Source organism: Globicephala melas, chromosome 4 (genome assembly GCF_963455315.2).
Source record: "Globicephala melas chromosome 4, mGloMel1.2, whole genome shotgun sequence".
In the NCBI taxonomy this organism is placed as follows: domain Eukaryota; kingdom Metazoa; phylum Chordata; class Mammalia; order Artiodactyla; family Delphinidae; genus Globicephala; species Globicephala melas.
Genome location: NC_083317.1, coordinates 81,025,735 through 81,047,275, shown reverse-complemented (window position 1 = coordinate 81,047,275; position 21,541 = coordinate 81,025,735). Strand labels below are relative to the sequence as shown.

Here is a 21,541-nt window from a genome sequence, read left to right as displayed (position 1 = left end):
TCCTAAAGGGAAGGTCCATTCCTAAGCTTACTACTCCCTGTGCCACCAGCTTTGGGTCACTGTTCCTGTCTTAGGCCACTACCATCCTGCTTCATTTCCCTCCATAGTATGGAATACATACTGTTTAGTTCAAGAATGATGGTGGTGGGGTTTCCCTGGTGGCGCAGTGGTTGAGAGTCCGCCTGCCGATGCAGGGGACGCGGGTTCGTGCCCCGGTCTGGGAAGATCCCACATGCCGCGGAGTGGCTGGGGCCGTGAGCCATGGCCACTGAGCCTGCGCGTCTGGAGCCTGCGCGTGCTCCGCAACGGGAGAGGCCACGGCAGTGAGAGGCCCGCGTACCGCAAAAAAAAAAAAAGAATGATGGTGGAGGGAAGCCCGAGACACCTGCCTGTACTGCTCTTTGACTGTGGCTGTCAGTAGAACTCAAGGAAAGAGGACAGAGGGACATATGAACTTAAAAATGACACTGGCAAAACACAAATGCAAAAGCCGTCTGGAAGGAGCAGGTGTGGCCTCTTCTCCCCTGATGACTCTTACCTTGTCAGGGTACCCAGTTGGCAAAGACCAGAGGGCTTTAAGTCACCAGGTGCAGTGTCCCTTGAGTTCTGTGCACAACAAAACCAAAAGGCTTACTTTCCAACATACTGCTACCTTTCCTTAGTGCTGGCCTGTTTTGGACAAATTCTGAGACAAAGCATAGATAGCTAGTGAGTAAGAAAAAAGGGGTAGGCAGGCTGAGGCTTACTTTAAGTTCTACCATACTACTAAAAGGGGTCAGAAATATGTCTTTATTTTAGGCCTGAGTAGATGAGAAATTCATTTCAAGCATAAAATATATTCCTAATCTCAATATTCTTTGCAATTGCTATAGCAAATGACAAGGACAGGAGATAATACCCTGTTCTGGGAACCAAAGAGGTTTAAGGGAGATGAGATAAGTGGACGGGTTCTGGCACATAAAAAAAGTATCTGGAAAAGGAGATGCCTTTTAGATTTCTAAACCAAATAAGAGACATGCTCAAACCCGTTTGAATGGATGGTTAACACTGATTCTGCCTGGAGACAGTTTCCAAAAATAAAAATTTGAAATGTTATCAAATTTAGTTAAGGGGCACAAGTACTAAAAGCAGACTTGGTGGAGATATGGGGGACTGTGCCATTTTCTTTAATATCTGATACAGCTAACCTTTGTAAACATAAATTCAAAAATTGAATACAGCAAAAAATCATCCATAAATAGTAAAATCAACTATTTAGTAAGCTTTGCTAAAAAATTGTAATGAATCCCTCAAAAGCCCTCTCCTTTTGAGGGATTCATTTACTTAGTTATATGCATGTTTAGTTCTCTCCAGGAACTAAACATGCATGTAACTAAGTAAACATGCACAGTCTCTCTCCATCTGACTCACTCTGTTCTTTTACCAGTGTTTAGAGGTCAACATTATAACATGGATATGAGAGGTGAGTAAATCCAAAACATAGGGAATTTCCAGGCCTAAGGTCAGCATTTCTGTATGTTGTTTGCATTTCTACATATCCTTTAAAAATGTACCCTAAAAAAGTCAACAACTACAAAACAACTGGCCAGGACCCTTCAAAAGAAGTCAGTTTTTATTTTTTTAATCTGTATTGGAGTATAATTGCTTCACAGTACTGTGTTAGTTTCTGTTGCACAACAAAGCGAATCAGGCATAGGCATACACGTCCCCATATCCCCTTCCTCTTGAGCCTCCCCTCCCATCCTCCCTATCCTACCCGCCTCTAGGTCATCACAAAGCACGGAGCTATGCTGTGCTATGCTGCTGCTTCCCACCAGCCAACTATTTTACATTCAGTAGTGTATATATGTATATATGTCGATGCTACTCTCACTTCGCCCCAGCTTTGCCCTCCCACCCCATGTCCTCAAGTCCATTTTCTATGTCTACCTCTTTATTCCTGCCCTGCAACTAGGTTCATCAGTACCGTTTTTTTTTTTTTTTTCGGTATGCGGGCCTCTCACTGTTGTGGCCTCTCCCATTGCGGAACACAGGCTTCGGACGCGCAGGCTCAGTGGCCATGGCTCACGGGCCTAGCCGCTCCGTGGCATGTGGGCTCTTCCCGGACCGGGGCACGAACCCGTGTCCCCTGCATCGGCAGGCAGACTCTCAACCACTGCGCCACCAGGGAAGCCCAGTACCGTTTTTTTTTTTTCTTTCTTAGATTCCATATATATGCGTTAGCATACGGTATTTGTTTTTCTCTTTCTGACTTACTTCACTCTGTATAACAGACTCTAGGTCCATCCACCTCATTACAAATAACTCAATTTCATTTCTTAAAAAAGGTCAGTGTTATTGGGGGGAGGCGGCAAGGTAGGCAGATTGTTATAGATTGAAGATAAAAGAGGCATAACAATAAACATAATGTATGATTCTTAATCAAATCCTATATCAATAACAATGTCAATATCAGTTATAAAAGACAGCTGGGGAATATTACTGAATAAGTTAATTTTCTTGACTATGTAGAAGAATGTCCTTCGGAGATGCACGCTAAAGTATCTGGGGGTGAAATGTCGTAATGCCTGCAACTTACTTTCCAATAACTTGGAAAAAAAAAAATCTATACACAGAGAAATGAAGTAAATGTAGCAATATGTTTTAAAAATAAATCGATAAAGCAGCTATTATATCTCATCTCCTCCAAGATACTTGGAGAAAAAAATTATCTTATGGTTGACTAACAGGTCAGTAGACGTGCTAAGAACTTCAAAACCATGCATTACCACACGACGGAAGTCACCCCCTGGCCTATTACCAAACTGGAAGGAGACTGCCCTGTTTATACCGTACCTTTACCATGTTTGGATAATACAGCCCTGGGAATCTAAAATTACACAAGGACAAATGTTGTCATACTCTTAACATCTAAGCCAGTGATTCTCAAATACGTTTTTGGCCCTGGCCCACCTAGAAAGGAGAAGGGAACACCCAAGAGAGGGCAAAATGAAAACTGCCCCTGCTATCACCATGACTACTGCCCAGTGCCACCTCTACTATGGCCTGGGTAAAAAGACAGCAATTACACAAGTACAAAATATTAACAAAAGTAAAATTGATCAGTAGTTCCATATACATATTAATACACATATAACAGGAACTAAAACAGAAGCTCAACTCAAGATCACAAAGCATTTTTGGAAAAAAAAAATGGAGAATGTCCACTCCTTGTGAATGTATATGCACAACACATTCAGAACGCTACCAGAACAGACGAACAACTCATTAGATTTCATCCCGAGTCCTCAGAAGGGCACAATGCAGCCATCAGCAAGCTGTGAAGGCTGGCAGAATTAAAAGGAATTAAAGTTCTCTTCCTCGAGGTTCTCCTTCATTCTTCCCTCCAAGTAGCTGGTTTGGCTCCTTCTGCCCATAAAGCCTGAGCAGGGCCAGGGCCAGGAGAGGAAGCTTGAAATGGGTTGCCTGGACTTCTGGTGCCCTGAGCCTTGGGGAAAAAGGCACAAGAGTTTCTGGGAGCTACAACTGGTCCAACCTAGCTTATTAGGCTAAGAGATCAGAAAGGAGTGTGGAGCTGGAGACCTAAATTGTGTTCAAGTCTGTTGGCTTGGAGAATCCCCTGTGCATTTACGTTTTGGGAATCAAGAATGGCAGCAGGACTCTGGTACGGAAACAGGCTTTCCACATAACTCATGGGAAATATGATAAACATCTGGTACAGCCAACATCTGGGTGAGCATACCACATACAGGGGCTGAGATTTCAGGGCAGGTTCATTCTGAATCTCAAATGGCAAGAATAGCTGCATTTGTCCTGGGCAAAGTCCTACGTGGAGAAAGCAAGGCTTCTGTTCTGGGATAGAATCTGGTATCAGTAGGTATAGGGAAAGATCTCTTCACAATCGTCACAGTGGCAGTATTCAAGATTTTATTTATTTAAAGTAACTTCTGTTTTCATCACACTAATAAATTCACATAGTTTAAGAAATCAAATAGAATTACAAGGTTTATGATGATGAGTAACAGGGATAGTATTCAGGGTTTTAGATTGGAGATTAATCATGGTGGTGGGGGGATATGTTGATTTTTCCAGCTTATTCTTTCCTTACTTGTCCTGTTTCTCAGTAAGGACCAAAGGACTGACTATCACCCTGGTGATATATTTCAGGGCCCTAGGACGTAAGATCAACCAGGAAGTAGCAGAATTCATCAATTAACAATTAAAGAAGTCTTCCCTATATGGATGGCCAATATCATCTTCTGTACAATAAATAACATAGGAGCCAAATTAGGAACTGATAAAACTAGTTCCTGGAACATCTGGCTCCAGGAATCAGATTTCTCCCAAGCAGTGGGAAAAACCTACAGTCAGCAGAAGAGAGGCTTCAGGAATTGGTGTGTGGACAAAAAAACCCACTCTGTTTTTCATGATTTAGAGCTAGAAACCTGGGGTAACATAATCAGCTCAAGAAAAAAGCCTTTGAACTTATCATGACATGGACTATGGGAAAAGACCGTCAGATCCAACAAATAGGGTTATAATTACATTGGTATTGGAACAGGACCAGCCCAAGAGCGAGATTCAAATCTTGATGACCCTGCATGAAGATGGCTGGGTAATACCAGAGTGAAATAATAACCTACAAAACTAGAGCCAGGTCTTGCTACAGTGGGAAAAGAGGCGAGGGAAGAAAACACCTTTCTTACTCATAAGAGTAAATGAGGTTATATCAAGTATTTGGAATTCTACAGCTGGAAACTTTGGGGGATGCAAGCCCAGGAATATTTTTTGGCGAGTTCCTATAAAAAATGATAGGCACTTACCTGAAAGATGGTGTGGATTGGGAGATTGGGAGTGACATGTACACACTGCTATATTTAAAATGGATAACCAATAAGGACCTACTATATAGCACAGGGAACTCTGCTCAATACTCTGTAACAGCCTAAATGGGAAAAGAATTTGAAAAAGAATAGATGCATGTATATGTACAACTGAATCACTCTGCTGTATACCTGAAACTAATACAACACTGTTAATCAACTATGCTCCAATATAAAATAAAAAATTTTTAAAAAGGTGGTATGGAGACTGTCTCCAGAGAGACCCCCCTCAATGCACAAATGGAGTGGCAGACAAACAGGGTTAGCAGGGACATGAGAAGATCACTTCAGGATTCTGAAAATGGAAACCAAGAGGTCTTGAATACAAGAGTTTAGAAATTAAAGGGAGGAAAAGGAGCTTAAAAAAAAACTGGCCCAACTTTGAAAAGGTATAAATAGCATTAGTAGAGAGTGGTATCTGAAACTTCTGAGAGGTCACCTGCAAAGGCAGTGGAATTTCTCCCAGGAGACAGGAATTAGGGTTATTGATAGAATGTCTCCCACCTGGGTTGTAAATTAGTCAACAGAATTGATACCATGAAGAAGTTAAAACCATGAGGCCATGCTCTGTAGGCCTCTCTTCCATTTTGTTTACCTAGGATGACCCTAAATCTCTGTTATGGACTCGAGCTCACAAGAGCAACATGGGTCTAGGTTGTGCCCCAGATCAAGTATTGGGCTTGTAGAATGCTGCTTTCTCAGGGGGGAAAGGCTGGCTGTATGTGAGATTGGTGCTTCGATGACAAGAAGCTGCAGTGTTCACACTGGCTCTGGAAAGTGAAATGTTGCTAAATTTTGTTTGGATGGGCCTGGTGTTATGGTATTTTATGCTCTTACTGCTCCCTGGAATGTGGAATATATGACACAAGATAGATTCAACAATGGAGAAATCCAGCTCCGAAGAAGCCAAAGCTCCAGCTTAAGGGGCCCCGAGGTTGTAGCTTCCTTTAGACACCCAAACAAAGCCCTTCTGGCTCGGGTAAAAGCAGGAAGAGATGAAAATGGTGGTTTTATACTTAAAAAGGGATTTACATTTCTCTGTGGAAAAGAGGGACTGACTGGACAAGGGGGTTATACTTTATAGGAAAGGGCTTTATTGGGGGCATTCTTACACTGCTGGGGTCTTATATGAACTAGAATGTTCATATTATCTAGTAACGTCATAGAATGGGGAGGGGAGGTGGGTGATTTGGAGGTTTGCTTCTGCTAGGCCCAGCTCCATGGTCTCATCCCACAGAAAGTTTCCTCCCTCCCCTGCCCCCTCTTCCACTGCCTCTTCCAGCAATGGCAGCCACTGGTGGCACAACCAGGACACGGTATCTCAAAATCAAATCACCAGCTGAAATACTATTGGGCAGAAGATGAAAAACTAAATTTTGCCCATGGAAGTCAGTTTGGCAGGTCACTGTATAATATACACTTGCAACCCAAAAGGTAGAACAGTACCACCCAGGCTGACCACTCAAAATGTGGGCAGCACTCTAGCCTCCAGGGGGTGCTCCAGGCTTCCCCTACCTCTTTACTCTGCCTCCAGAGAGGAGAAAACGTGACCCGGGACAAGGGTGATGCCCAGGTCCTAAAGCGCAGACAGAGCGAGGATAGCTTTGGCTAGGAAGAGAAGTGGTCCTCAAGGCCATCTATTTGCCTCTTCTGCAACAAGGGGCTGGAAAGGCTGGGCAGGTGCTGGGAAGAGGTCAGGGTAATGGGCCTATACACAGGGAGGGCTTAGGGGCCAAAGAGTCCTCAAGGGGGACCTATGGCCCAGTGGCAAGTTTGCCAGGGTAAAGAGGTTGGCTGGTCATGTCCTTGGTCATCAACTAGGAAGAGCAGTTGCTAAATGAAATTTATTGGACATTGGCCTTATCCTTTCTTCACCTCTACCAGTACTAACAATAATGACAGGCGATTTTTTTAAGGGCCTCTATTCTAAGTCTGGCTAAAATAGAAGGAAAAAGATTCTTTGTATTAATGCTTTCTTTCTCCTCCCGAAAGAAGTGGTCATGTTAGTAAGAGGAACCCACCTTGGCTGAATGTACTAAATCGGGAATGTCCTGACTCAGAGGGGAACTGCAGGTCAGAAAGAGGGCCTATCACGGAACAGCTGCCTCTCATTGAAACTGCATCCTTCAAACAGTCATTTCTAAATAGAAAACTGGTTTCTCAAATAAGGAAGATAATTTAATGCCAATGGTAGTAGAGAGGTTTTGGGGTGTTTATTTTGACCCAGATGAACTAGTTTCAGATTTACTTCAAGTTCACACTCTTTCCACACTTTAGTATTATTCTTGAAACAGCTTGGATTTGTGCAGTTCATTTTCTTTCAGGGACTCATTCATCCTAACAATTTAGGATTGTTATTTTAGAATTCCAAAAATGGAAACCCAGAGGCCTTGAATATAAGAGTTAGAAATGAAAGGGAGAAAAAGGAGCTTAGAAAAGATCTGGCCCAATCTGACTGAGGTAGGGCTTGTGTATTATAATACGGGGCTCTGCCATGAAAATATTTTATACAGAACGAATATTTCTAATTGCATCAGTGTCACATCCCAAAACTCTAGGCCACAGAGAAACTAATATGATAGACAACTTATTTGCTTAACTTTTACCATTGAGAGAGAGGCCTAAATAGAGCCCTGTTCTCCCAACTCGGGTTCGGTTAGAGGTGAAAGGCTGGCTCCCCCCACTGTGGGCTTTCCGTCAGCCACAGCAAATTCTACCACGAAGGGCTGCTCACAGCGGAACACACCATCAGGAAAGGGGGAAACAGCGCATTCCTCCTGAATGGAAAAAAATGCAAGACCGAACCTTACACCCCTTCTATAATTTATTCCCAGTTTATTTGATTTTCATCTAAACTGGCATTAAAGCATCAACAATATTTGAAGTGGGATTTAATCACGGTGGAAAATTTTACCTTCAAGTTTAAAGTTCATCTTAAAAGTCTGACGGGAGAAAACTCAAACCCTAGAGAAATAGGCTTCTCGTAGGAGAGAACCATTCCCTTCTATTTATAACCCCAACACTCCTAAGAGCAGAAACGCACCAAGTGTTGTCAAGGGTACCTAAACTGTGACTTGTCCCCTCATACATACAGTTTTACTGGGGAACAGCATTAGCCACACAAAGTCTAGATGCAGCCTGGGAAGACCTGGCTAGTGTGTGTGTTTAAGAGAGGAATCAGAAAATGAGAAATAGCCCTAGCTAGTATTTTTCTATCTATCACTAAGGTCATCCCAGGGGCTTTCAGAACTCATGTTACAAACTTACTTCCCTGCAGGCTGGAGGCTGGCGTTGGGGCCTGCTGAGCAACAGGGCGGGGAAGGAACAGAACAGAGAGCCGTGGTGTGCAAAACACACTCCCCAAGTGTCGGCTGCGCACAGAGCACCATGCTACTGCTCAGGCAGACGTGAAGAAACACATGACAGGGGTTCTCTGCTTTTGGACACACTTAGAGCCTAAGAGAAACTGTTTGCTTCTTGTTTCGACAGGAATGGAAATTGGAAAGCAGGGACCTTGTTTAATATGTCAAAATACAGAATACATTAAAGCCCTACGCTGCTGTTTTCTCTTTATTCCCCAAGAAATAAGATCCCAGGCTGGTGGGGAAGGAAAGGAAAGAGAACGAAGCTGAGGAGAAGCAGAAATGTTCTGACTCTGCTGAGGTACCCTCAGCACAGTGACATTATCCCTACTGAATTATTCTCTATTAAAATTCAGATTAGGAAACTTGGGGTAGGACTTCCAGGATCTGATCTTTACTGTGGGCAGCCAAGTAAAAGAGACATCCCCCCTCTTCTATTCTACCTTTTCTATGGGAAAAGTATAAAAGACCCTCCTTAAGTGCCCTTTCAGGCAATTACAAAGCATTTCCAGGCACTCAGCTGAGAAGTGTTTATGTAAGCTAAGTCCTCCTCAGCCCCTCTGGAGAAGCACAAGTATCAGCATCCTCTTACACAGCCCATATCTAGGGTTACCTCCTGAGAGGTTTCAAACTCTCTCACAAAAGGATAATCTGCCCAGGCCTGTTCTTTTTTTAATAGGGAAGAGAAGACACTCTTGCAAGACCAATTTACAGCAAGGGAAACATTACAGGAAAAAAAAAAATCTTTACAGCAAAAGCACAAATGCAAACAGCCTTGTTAGGTGGTGAGGAGAAGAACTCTTAATTTAAAACCCTGAGGAAATGGCACCGGATCACTACTATTAAGTTTTGTTTTTTTAACGGATTGTCCTTTTTATGCTTATCATACAGCCCTGGTCTAGCCCACACAGCCCTTTGAGGTAGGGGAGGGGGGGGTATGTCTGTGAGCTGTTAGCCAAGAGGCTGGAAGATGTTTAGGTTGGGCGATACTGAGGCAAGTGTACCCCTAGAACCTGGCCAAGTTTGGGGGTGAGGAGGCCACTCTGGTGTTGGGGTTCCTCAGAGGCTGGGTTCTTTCTGGTACTTCCTGGGATGTTGAGGAGAAAAGGCATTTGATGAGTACCCCATGGGAGGGTTGCTGCCATAGTGAGGCTCCCCCATAGCTGAGGACCAGTCTGGGAAGGGTCATTTTAAAATGACAGGTATCTGACCACAGTGGGAAATTAAACGGGAGAGAGAAAGCCAAGGAGTCGAGAAATTACAGCTAGGTCCCTCCCATGTTAAAATGTTACGTAGAAGTGCTATAGCAGAAAAACACCCGTTCTTCAGGCCTGGAGTAAAGACTGGAGTAGAAGAGCAGGCAGGACTCTTCAGTGGGGAGATAAGGCCACAGCCCCACGGGAACCAAGAGATAAAAGGGTAATATCCTCAGATCAAGTCTCAACACCTCTCTCTCCAGGGAAGCTAAACCACCCTCTCCTATTATCACTCCCTTTAGACAGCTACAGTCTAAAATGGGAGACAAAGAAAGGGGGGGGGGGGCGGGCCCATGGGTCAGTAGCAGCCCTTTGCCTAAGCCCAGGCCCCCAGTCTGGCAGTTGGAGGGTTAAAGTCAGCACTTAAAAGAAAACTCAAACCCCATTAAGCCCAGGCTCAGAGAACAGGGAGCAACAGGGAAGCCAAAGGAAACTAATTTTGGAGGTTCTCCAAACTGCCAATCACCAGCATATTTCTAACAGTCCCAGTGTTGTTTGAGTTGGTTGTTTTTCCACAGCCTGCACAATGGGGTCTGGTTATTCATTGAAAAAGTCTGCAAGGGAGCCCGGCCCTCCATTCACAACCAATTTGGAATGCTCCATTCAGGCCGGGGTGGGGGTGGGGGGGACTCAGCCGCTCAGCTCGCTGGGGCCGACGGAGCAGAGACCAGCTGTCGCCGCAGGGACGCTTGCTCGCCCAGCGCGCTGTGTTTATGTAAGAAATTCAGACCCTGCAGGCGTGCTCTGCACTCCCTAAGATTCAGATGGCCAAGACGCTGGCTGAAATCCGCAAGGGTGTGCAAGTCGGCTCCAAGTGAGGTCGGCAAGTGCCCTCTGGCAAAAGAAATCTGTCTTGTGCGGCCCACTTCAGACTCTGACTGTAGCTACCAGCTGAGAGAAACAGACTTCAGCGGTATTTCTCCTGCCCTCAGGGACGAACTGGTTTGCATTAGAGGACAGCTCCCTATGGAAGCCAGCCTTTCCAGACTCCTTGCTTTTCCATTCATTGCCAATAGCTGTATCGGGAGCCACCTGGCTTCCTCCCCAAGGGAGTGGGTCTCTGGAGACACTCACTACTAGATTCTGGCTGCAGAGGGGGAGGGGTCTAGCTACCTATTATGAACAGTTTCACAGTTCCTTTTCCTGGCTTTGCATCCGGCCTGAAAAGTTTATAATACCCACCGGGCATGCTCAGGAGACATCAAAAGAGAAGGGCAGAAGATCTGGGGGCGGGGGGTGGGAGTGAAATCTACTCCAAGGACAAGGCAAAGTACAAGGCTAAAAACTGGTTGGGTTTCTATTCTTCTCAGGCCTTCAATATCACCCTAAGGGAGATCTTATGAAGCCAGTGTGACAACTAGACTTTATTTCAAGGAAGAATATACTACTTTAGGAAAGATAAATTTTAGCACATGGGTTTTCCTTCTTTTTCGAAACATATTGGACTATTTTCAAATGTCTTATGTGGACTTCTTCTCACTGCCTGCCCCCATTCCCACAGCCAGTGAACTCAGTGACACCAGAAGCACTTCTCTGCATCTTTCTAACTACAGACTCTCCATTCAATGCCTGGAGTGCTCTGCAGATCGGACTCAAACTCCTGGCCTTTTAACAGCTAGACCTTATCCTGCTCCCTGGAATCTTCACCCTTGGCTGCAACTTTCCTCTAGATGTTTCTTTCTGTTAGGCAGGGGAGCCTCCTTCATGAGGCGGCTCTAACATCTGAGTTGCTAACATCTGTCATTTACCTGCCAAGCCCAAAGGTGTACTTACCTTGTGATTACACACACACACACACACACACACACACACACACACACACACACCCTGTGCGGGCATCCACCCACTGACACACTCGGGGCTTAGTGTCTTGTCTCTCCTTTATTTTAAGCTGAGCCTCTTAGAGGGATGGGACAATGATAGAAACTGACGACCAAAGCCTCTGTTAAATGAGCTTGATGAGTTCACAAAATGAATTTTTAAAAAAGAAACCTAATCCGGTACTGGCATCAACATGCCTGGCACTTGTCCAAGAGCTGGGAGCTGCAACATGACAAGACTCTGAGCTCCCTGGATTCCAAGCGGAGAAGCACTGTGTGCCAGGGCACAGATGGGGCCCAAGCTGCCTCAAGGGCAGCCATGTGCCCGAGAGGGGGCTGTCAGCCTCTGGGCCCGGATGTGCTTTACCACCATGAAAACTGCAGAAACACGTGGAGGGAAGAGTCTCTGGGTAGAGAATTACACACCCCACCTACCCCACCAGGTAACATTTTTTTCTAGGATTGAAATTAAAACAGTGATACTACTAGATGGTTGAAATGGCAGACAGTACAAATCCTCAGCTTCACCAGTCTACCCATGTCTTCATCTTATAAAGCCGAAGAACGCTGAAAAACAGGGGATAGACTAATTTCTTGACTGATGCCGGGATTTTGTTACCTCTGGCATCTACAGAAGTGATCTGCCCGGCAGACGCAGATGTAATTCCCCATTCCAAGTCTTTTGCGCCAAACACAAATGATTGGAAAGGATACTGGGTTTTATTAGAGGACTGAGAGCAGAGAGACATAGAAGAGGAAGAGAAAAAAAATCTATTGTTTTTAATAAGCCTAACTGAATTAAAGTCAGATGAAAAGAGATTTCGTGTAAACATATGGCTCTGTTTGATAAGTGGGAACACTAGGTCTTGGGTCCTTACGAGTCCAGCATTTTAGGGATCTTGGAGGCTATCAAAACAGGAAGGATTTCAAATCATTTAGTCCCTTCTCAGTGGTAAGGTGGTGAGTGGGATAGATAACAAAGACTTTGAAAAGTTTGTAAAACTTGGAGTCAAATAACCTCCAGTTTTCATCCTCTTGCTTTAGCACGCTTGTTTCTTCTCCCTACCTTCAGAGCTACCGGCTCTGGATAAGGATAAAATGATAGTCTTGATTCCCTCAAGCCTCTTATTTTTAAAGTGCCTACTGTTTTCTCTCCTACCTTTTATAACAAAAAGACTTTAGGATGCTCCTTTCATGTAGAAATGGCCCAAGGACACAGAGCAAGTAAATGTACAGTTTTGCTACATCATGTCTGGGGCCAAAATCATGTGCCCTCTCCCAAAGGAAGGCACTCCCTCTACCATATCAACCTCCTATGCAGTAAACAAACAAACAAAACAGATGAATAATATCGTATAGAAACAGGATTAAGATCAATGTATTTTAGGCTCAAGGGCTGCCATAACAGTTAATCCTATTTCCCCAGTCATCTATTGCAATGTATTTATGAAATGTCGATTTTTATCAGTTAATTAGCCAGTCCTTAGGAAATTACCCTTACTTCCTCCAGTCGGTCCATTCTTTTTGAAGCACAGATCTAAAAAGAACACTTCCAGGGGAAAATAAGGTCATTCAGATTTTAAAACAATTCTTCAAATTATATTTGGTACAGAGACCATCTTTTAAAATAAGATTTTACCACACCTTCTCCCCAGCATAAAATAGTTTAGTTATTCAAAATGCCGACACATAAAACAGTCACAATTCAAACAAATGAGTGAGATTTTTAAAAATCAGAACTGAAATCTGCATTAAAAAAAAAAACCCATTTATATATGCTAAAATCTAGTAATTACCCTAAGGTGCCCAACCAGTCAGCTCAGAAAAATGAATGTCGACTACCCACCCCTGCCCCAAATCTAAGCACTCTGAGTTCCATCCTTATCCATGGTTTTGATTTGCAGCTAATTCTGTGAAAACGCGTAGTAAAAATGTGTAGTACACACCTATCTACTGGCCCAGATTCTGTGGTTTGGCAGTTCTGTGTGTTAAGGCACAGGTAGCTACACACACATTCATAATATACAGGATATATATTCATAGTTTTATCTGTATACACACTAATGTCTTCTAGGAAACATGTCTGTTTCATAATTTTTCTGTTTTATAATTTCTCTTTCTTCCAAATCCTACATGAAAAAACTCAAAGCACCAAGATATTGAATTGGTTTCTTGGGATTGTAGAATGAAGAGAACTGTGGGTTAGACTGGGCAGCCAGCACTCTCCCAGGCCTTCTTGAGGGCCAGCTCCAGGTATCTGAAATAATGAGGGAGAGCCCTGAGCAGCCCTGGGCGTTGACAGTGCTCCCTGGCTCTGCAGCTTTGTGAGAGCTTCTTCAAGGATATGATTTTATACATTCCCCCCCCTCATTTCACTTAACCCCTCCCACTTGCCCCCCATCACTAGTCAGTCTCCCCAGCTCTCTGGACCTTGTCATAAGTAAAGTGAAAGGGTTAGGCAAGACCATCTCTACAAGGGACCTCTAGCTCAAACAATCTGGGATCTTCAGGATTATTCATCAGGATCAAGGGACAATGGATGGCATTGGCAGAACCCCTATGTCTATAGGTTAAACCTTCTATTCCCTTGAATGTGACCTTTAGGAGTTTCCAGGTGGGGGATACTTTACTAATGTCTGAATTTGTGACATAAGGGGAAATCTATACAACCAGAAGTAGGCTGGGCATTTCTATAAGACTTATAAGAACAGTGGTTTCATTTATTTAAATCACACTTATAGATGGATGCCTATGGAGAGGAACCCAAATCTAGAAAATTTACAAAATATAATCTCTTCAGAAGTTGAGCTTACAGTGGTGTTTATCAAAAAAAGGTAAGCCATAATCTTCAAACCTGACGTTCTAAAATAAAACGTTGCCCACATTACTTGGTATTTCTTTTTCTCTCTCTCTCACACACAAAAACTCTCACACATACAAGATGGAAAATTAAATCATCAGCAACAGGAAAGGTAGACTACTACTTGTGGCAGGCCACAGAAGAATATTTGAAGACACAAACGTTCCTGCTACCCTAGGGAAGAGGTTTGCTTTACCTAGCAAGTGTGAGTTTGGTTTATAGTTCATTGATCAGGTGATTCAAACCAGTTCATAAGATTTCATTAAATTTAAATGAGCTTCCCCCCCTCCCCTGGAACAATCATGGGCTCTTCCAGAAGGTGACTGGAGTGGAAGCTGATCCTCAGCAGGAGGTTGTGAGATGCACTCAGAGTCTGCCCAGCCCTGGGCTCTGCCAGCTCCCATGAGTCCACACTGCCTGTCTCAACTGCAGTCAAAGCAGTTACACATGTAACAGCAAGGATAAATGGCTCAAGGATACACCTCCCCGCATTTGTGTTCCTTCCTAACCTCTATTTGAATCTATCCTTCTTGAAGCTCCACCTCCAGAAATAAGAGTCAGAGAGGGGAAAAGAATTATTAAGAGACTTTTTGAGGCTACTCAACCATCTGCTTTATCCTTAAAAGACAGAAAAGCTCAACCTTAAGAAGTTAAAGCAAAAAGCAAACAAAGTAAGAAACACATCACACTTGGTAAAGCAGAAACATCTCCCAAAGCAGCTCCATTTTAGGTATGGCACTTTAATTAAAGAAGGTAGCACATTCTATTTGCTGAGCAGGAATTACTTCTAAGGAGCCAAAACACATTGATTGATTCCTTCACTTTAGCTTCTTCCTGCAGATAAATATCTCTCCAAATATAAATCCTGTTTGCTGACATCTTTCTCTAAAGAATATACCTTTGATTCAGCACATGAAATCAACCTGAATGCAGTCATCTCACCTTCCTTTTTTAACTCTTTTGGATTACAGAGAAACAAGTGTCATAAAAGCATTACCTCTGCCAAGAAAGCCACCTCCCAGACTGCAGTTTATGCTGCTCTGAGCAAGAACTGGAAAGGCTGGGCCAAATTGTCAGCACGGAGCAAAGCAGGATTACAAATCCTGTCTTTTATCTTGCAAACACACACACACACACACAAAATTTAGGTTATCTTTATTTAGCTTTTTAGCGGCAAGCTTCCCAATCACTTGAAAGCAATCAGAGGGCAATAATTAACACGCATTTACTCTCCTATAGAAAACATTCACAGCAAGCTGTGACAAAGCTAAGGTAACCATGCATCTGTGGGTTACAGTTTGTTCCCTTTCAAAGTTTCCCAGCACTGTACCTTGAATACTGAGGTCTATCATTAAAGATTAGCTGGTACCTCTGGTCTTTCATTTATTGATTTAGAACACCCAACTTGTACTTACACCAAAAGATATGCTCTCTCCCAGTGGCATTTTACACACCACACACACACACACACACACACACACACACGAGATAAAACAAAGCTGGGAAGAATGTGTTGGTGCAAAATGAGAAATCGAATCCTTGCCTGGCTCAGGTGCTTGCTATTATAAACTATGACTAAGACACGAATTTCTCTATGATGCAACTCTCAAGAGAGGCAGCATTTTTCTCCAAGCCTTTCTTAAACCTGCTCATTCGCCAGTAACTAATGCTCTCTAGAGCTGCCCTGTGCTGCTCAAATTTCATCAGCCAGCTTTGTCCTTGATAGCTCTTCCTGGACCATAAAATCTCCCAGACCTGTTGAGGACAGCCCCAAAAGATCAGTGTAATGCGAACTGTGCCTGTGCCAGCACCGAGAGCCGCCTTTTGAGCTCCCACTGCATTTGTTATCTCAGTGATATGAGCACTTAAAGACCATTTTAAGAAAGTTTTTACTCTTCTCTGAATGATAAAGTCCTGACAACTACATGAAAAATAAGTGCAAATCAGGTCACTCTGTGACCACCTTTTGTCAACTTTGAACTAGAAACAAAATTGACAACATGTTTGGTGAAGCAACAATTAACTGGAATCTTCCATTAACTATTTTCTGCACCTTTAAAAGAAAAAAAAAGTCAGGCTCATGATTTGCATCAAGGATTTAATTTATAAAACAAACCCCAAAAAACCACTGTAAAAGGATGACTGATTTATGGATGCTTGGTCCAACAACTTATATATTTCAATTAATTTATCATTTGGATCTTGAAGCCTTGCAAAATTCTTAGGCAAAAAGACATTTTAAGATAAAATCATGTTCAGTAAATCTCACCTGCAATACAGTAAAAGCACTTTAGAAATAATTTCCATAAGGAATGAAACAAATTCGGAGGGGGATTAACTTTGAATTATTAAAAGAAACCAAACACATTCCACTGTCCAAATATGCTGGCTACAACTGGAAAGAGTATTCTAGACTTGGATGATCCAAGACCAAACAATTTCAGAACACATGTGCCACCACCAGAAAGGTACTTACAGTTATCAGACTGAAAATCTGGGACAAACTGTTCGTCATCAGGAACTTGTGCTGGAAAAGAGATTTTTATTTTAGACCTTTAAGTTTTATTAAAAAGCACAATAAAATGTTTTATGTGGAAAATAGGACAGCCAAGAAACTTGCCTTCAGCTAACCAAGCCTCTTGAAGTTGACTGAGATCCTGAAACAACTCTGGAATTGAAAACAGAAGACACCAGAATGAGGAGAATTCTTCTGCTAGGGAGAAGAGGGAAGAGCTGGCTGCATGCAGCTTTTGCAGGGAGCCATGTGAACAAGCCACAACAGAGGGGAAAGCTTCACTACCTTCAGAATCATGAGCCAGATCTGTGTCCAAAAACTTCCTCTTTCTGTCAATCACAGGCCGCCCTCTACTCTCCTCTGACCGAGATTTCTGAAAGAGGCCAACAGCCAGTGAAGACTCAAGTGTAATAAAGGGGTCCAAAGGGGGTTGTGCCATAAACCAATAAGGAGAAGACTCATGTTCGAAGAGGGAAGACAAAACAAACCAAAAGCCACATAAACTTACCCCTGGGACCATAAAAGGGACTTGTTGATCATAAAAACCATCCATGGTGCTTCCAATGTCTCTAATGTCACTTTGGAAGGTCTCAGCATTGAGTAATTTCTGGGGGGAAAGGGGTCCTCCTGTAATACGAATTTGGGAGATTTTAACCGAGAGGGGGGAAGAAAGAGAAATGAAGTAATTTTATATTGCTTGTCCTTTTAGGGCCTGTGCAAAATCACTACCTTTCTCTGAGGTAATTAAAGCCCACTTCAAGGTGTAAGCTTTACAGACTAACGCTGGGCTTGATTAAGGGCATCAAAGATTCATGGTGTACTTAGTGCCAAATCCATTCACCTAGTCAGTCTTTTAATCTTTTTCTCTCTCTTTTTATTTAATCATTAAAATTATAGGTTTACTACTACCTGTCCCCTACCAAAAAAAAAAAAAAGACCGTATTTTCATTAAAAAGGGCGATTTCAAGATTCTTTCCATAAGAATATTCCCCAGGGCGTTTGTAGTGTTAGGGTTTTTTTTTTTTTAGACATAATTTAATTTTTGACAGTACAGTGACAGGAAGGAGAAAAACTGGGTTTAAGCATTCCAAATTATTTGCAATTAAGAATCTGACATATATACTGTTTCTAAAAGTATTTTGTAGGTCAGTGGTAAAACACTAAAAATAGTTCCAGGAATACAACGATCAGTGGTATACCTAACTTCACACACAGCTTTTTATTAAAACTTAAACCTTCTGTCCAAACAGCTGGAGTGTCTGTAAATGTCACTGACTCCGTGGCAACTTACAGAGATGTCTGTGATATCTCCAACTTCTTAAAGAATAAAGTAGCTATGAAAAGTAACGCATAAAGTTAACTAAATTCCACTGCACATATTTTAAATGCATCTCTACCACAGATCTTTAAAAAGCATTAAAAGCAAAAGATCCATGGAAAGAAAAATGAGTTTATTATAATGAAATCATTTTTTCTCAAATATGACCAAAAAATAAAATTAAACTTGTTTCAGCACTGTCAAGTGTTGGGGCTGGGAAGGGAGGCTGGGGGTCAGAATGTAGAGGGGGAACTTTTTCTAATTTGAGAGGCATAAACTAACAATTTTAGGAAAGTGCCATTTTCCCGAACACTGTTTTATTCTTCAAACAAAAACGCAGTTAAGTCAACAAAATGGGGGAAACACTCATTTCACTCATCCCAGCTCTAAGCAATGCGAAACACTTCAGGATAAATCTTTTCTTTAACTTGTATACAAATTTTAGACAGGGAACTTTTTCTCAGTGGGCAATTCCATCCAATTTGTTTTGCACACTGTGTGAAACATATCCAATTTTTGTAAGTTAGCAGGATACGAGGAAACCCTTCACGGCCAGCCTCCTCTCATCACTTTGGTCCAAGTAATAAGATATTTTCCAAGTCAAAGAGAAAGAGGGAGAGGGACAAAACTGCACACTTCATAACTTCCTAGAAAAACACTTCGGCTAGCCTGCCTGCGTGCCTTCCAAACAGCGCTAAAACGTTCAGAATAAAGCTTCTTTCCCAAATGTCACCAAACGGTAAACAAAATCTGAGGCGCATCAGCAGTGAGCCGAGGGGCAAGAAAATGAGTTCTCTGCAGCCTTCAAAAATCTGTCAGATAAAATAAATCGTGGCCTTAGAAATTCTGTAAATGTCTATTGGGAGACGGGGACAACGGGTAGGAGATCGGAGAGGGAGATATTTTCAGAGTCTCACGATGAAATACGTTGCAAAAATACTTCACCATGAAGAGCAAAAATACCTTTAAAAAAATTAAATGAAAGAAAGGAGCGAACCCAAAAGAGGGATCAAGGATCTTTAACGCAGCTCTCACAGTTCAAGGGCTAGAAAAATCGTGTTCAAAGTGTAATTTTTTTTAAAGCCTGAAGGGAAGGCTCGAGTTCATCCAGGAGTTTAAACCACTTCCTTTGTGCCCCCCCGCTTCCCGGGGCCCCCAGGAAAAACTTTAACACAGCGCAGCGGCGCGATCGAGGCCCCTCCCCCGCGGCGCGCAGCGGGCCCGGTTTTATGAATGAGAGAGAGCCGCGGCCGCCACATCAGGTAAAGGCTGTAACTGGATCCCTCTCACTGGGCCCCATTCACAAAACAAGACACACTTCCACCCAATTCCCAGCCTTCTCCATTCAAGAAAACTCCTTCAGATGCGCCCCCGCCCCCACTCCCAAAGCTCGCCCAGCCTCCGACGCAGGCCCCTCACCCCAGCGTCCTAGGAAGAAAGCTCAATGCTTCATTCACAAAAAGGGAAAGAAAAAAAAGCCGCAGGGAGCGTCGAGCCAACGAAAGAAACCCACTTCATTCATAAAGTCACCCACATTCATAAAAACGAGCTGCGGCGCCAGGCGCTACCAACCGCCTCCAATCGGTCCCCCCCCAAAAAAAACACCCTTCCAAACATCTCTCTTTGGCACCCCTCCACAATCAGGATTTCGGCTCCCCCAGAGGTCCCCTCCCCTCTGAAAATGCGGTCAGATCCCAAATCCAGCGCGAGGCTCCAGCATCTCTCCATCCCCCGCCCTCCGCACCCATTTTTTTTCTTTTCCACCATCCCCAGGCCGCGGTTCTGATGCTCTCCTATTTCTCGAGAATCGCCATGCAGCCTGACGCCCTCAGTCTGCTGGCGGTGGGAGTGGGGGGATTGGGTGTCCGCTTTCCACATCCTGAAACTTGCAAGGCCTTCATAAGTTCCTGGCCGACCCCCAACCCCGGTGGCTGCACATGCCTATGTCACTTAACCCCTCCAGGTGCTGGGGTGGGGGTGCATCACTCTCAAACATTCCCCCTACGCTGCTTCAGCCCCCTCCTCCCCCCTGCAAAGATCTGCCGAGTGCCTCTTCTCGCGAACCTCCAAGTCCCCTCGGGGCTCTCAGGTCTCCAGAGACTAAAGCCCGCAACTCCCCGCCCCTCCATCTCCACCCGGGAGCCTCCGCACCTCGCGCTCCCGCTCGCCTCCCCCGCGACGTGCGGAAACCCGCTCTCCGCTAGCTCCGGAACCGTTAGCCGCCCCCGCCCGACGCCTCCCAGGAACCGAACCGGACCTGGCCGCGGGAGGAGGGGGTGGTCAGCCTCGGGAGGGAAGGGGACCCAACCCCAATGGAAAGTGCACCCAGACTCTGAGGATTCTGAATCAGCCAGTGAACTCTCGCCGGCTGGGCCCTTCCTGGACACCTCCTCCTAAGCCCCCTTGTCTCCTCGACGCCCCCTCACCTGAGGCAGCGGCTCTCCTCCCCTTGCAGCGGCCCCGGGGCGCAGGCGCGCTCACGCACGCGCGCACCGGGCCTGGGCGCCTAGGCTAATGGCTGGGCCGAACCGCTACGGGGACGTTGAACCGCTCCGCGCACCAGCCGCTGGACTCTGCGCCGCAGCTGCCAACCAGGCTGGAGCGCTGGCCCGGCCCCCAGCGTCCTGCCGCTCCGCCCTCTGCTATTGGCCCGCGGCTATAGCCCAGTAGCATTCCCATTGGCCCGAGGCCGCTCCAGCGGCTGTCCATCACCTCTTGTTTACCCTGTCTGCGGGCAAATCCAGCCAAGCCGCCCCATCAACTCCGGTCCCCATTGGTCAACAGAGCGTCCTTCCCCACCTCTCAGGGGTCTGTTTTACATAATTTATGCACCGGGGGCCATTGGCCAATCAGCACAGGCTTGTTTATATAATGAATGTAAGGACGTTTTTCATTCATAAAAAACGCGACCTGAGGGGGAAGCTTAGCTGAGTCAGTGAAGAACTTAAAGGGGCCGAGGGCCTCGAGGAGCCGCAGTTCCTTCCTTCCCTGCAGCTCTCCCAACTTTTTACCGAGGCTTGGCTCTTTTCCCTTCCCCATTCACCCCTACTTCTCTCCCCGCCCCCCCGCCCCAGCAACACCACTGCCAGGACTGGGCCGCTGGGCGCCAGTCGTTTGCAGCTGCAGCACCAAGCGAATTTATCATTTTAGAATTCGGGCGACAGGAATCCGTCATTCCACCCGGAGAGAAACTCGCTGACCGACCTGGGCGTTCGGCCCATAGAAACACAGAAAACGGAAACCAAGAGCTCTAATCTTAGTTACCTTTAAGAGAGGCCTTAATTTCCTTTAACTAGGTTTCCAGTGGGGGAAGAATTAGCAGCATCTCCCTTTAAAATCTGAGCTCTCAAACAGATTTTAGTTACTATTTTATACTGGCCGGCCAAGGCCCAACCAAATCCCGTTTTCTCCCCACGTCTAATTGCGGTTTATAACCGCCAGAGTGGGTTTTGGATCCGAGATGAGGGAGGGTCGGCGCTCAAAGAAATCCTCTCCGAGGACTGCACCAACCAGTCCGCAGACCTAGA

General features: G+C 44.6%; 1 protein-coding gene across 3 annotated transcripts in view; it reads right to left on the bottom strand.

The window, feature by feature from the left end:
• Positions 1-20,618, bottom strand: part of ETV5 (ETS variant transcription factor 5) — a 56,307-nt gene extending 35,689 nt beyond the window's left edge. The window contains exons 1-5 of one of the 3 annotated variants that reach the window (XM_030861376.2): positions 20,441-20,618; positions 17,205-17,323; positions 16,982-17,069; positions 16,802-16,849; positions 16,658-16,708 (exon numbers count right to left, since the gene is read on the bottom strand). In XM_030861376.2, coding sequence (XP_030717236.1) covers positions 16,658-16,708; positions 16,802-16,849; positions 16,982-17,069; positions 17,205-17,249 — 232 coding nt within the window. In that variant the 5' untranslated portion in view covers positions 17,250-17,323; positions 20,441-20,618. The remainder of the gene's footprint in view (positions 1-16,657; positions 16,709-16,801; positions 16,850-16,981; positions 17,070-17,204; positions 17,324-20,440) is intronic. The other 2 variants (XM_070045467.1, XM_060298307.1) reach the window with 2 other exon arrangements.
• Between the last annotated feature and the right edge of the window lie 923 nt (positions 20,619-21,541).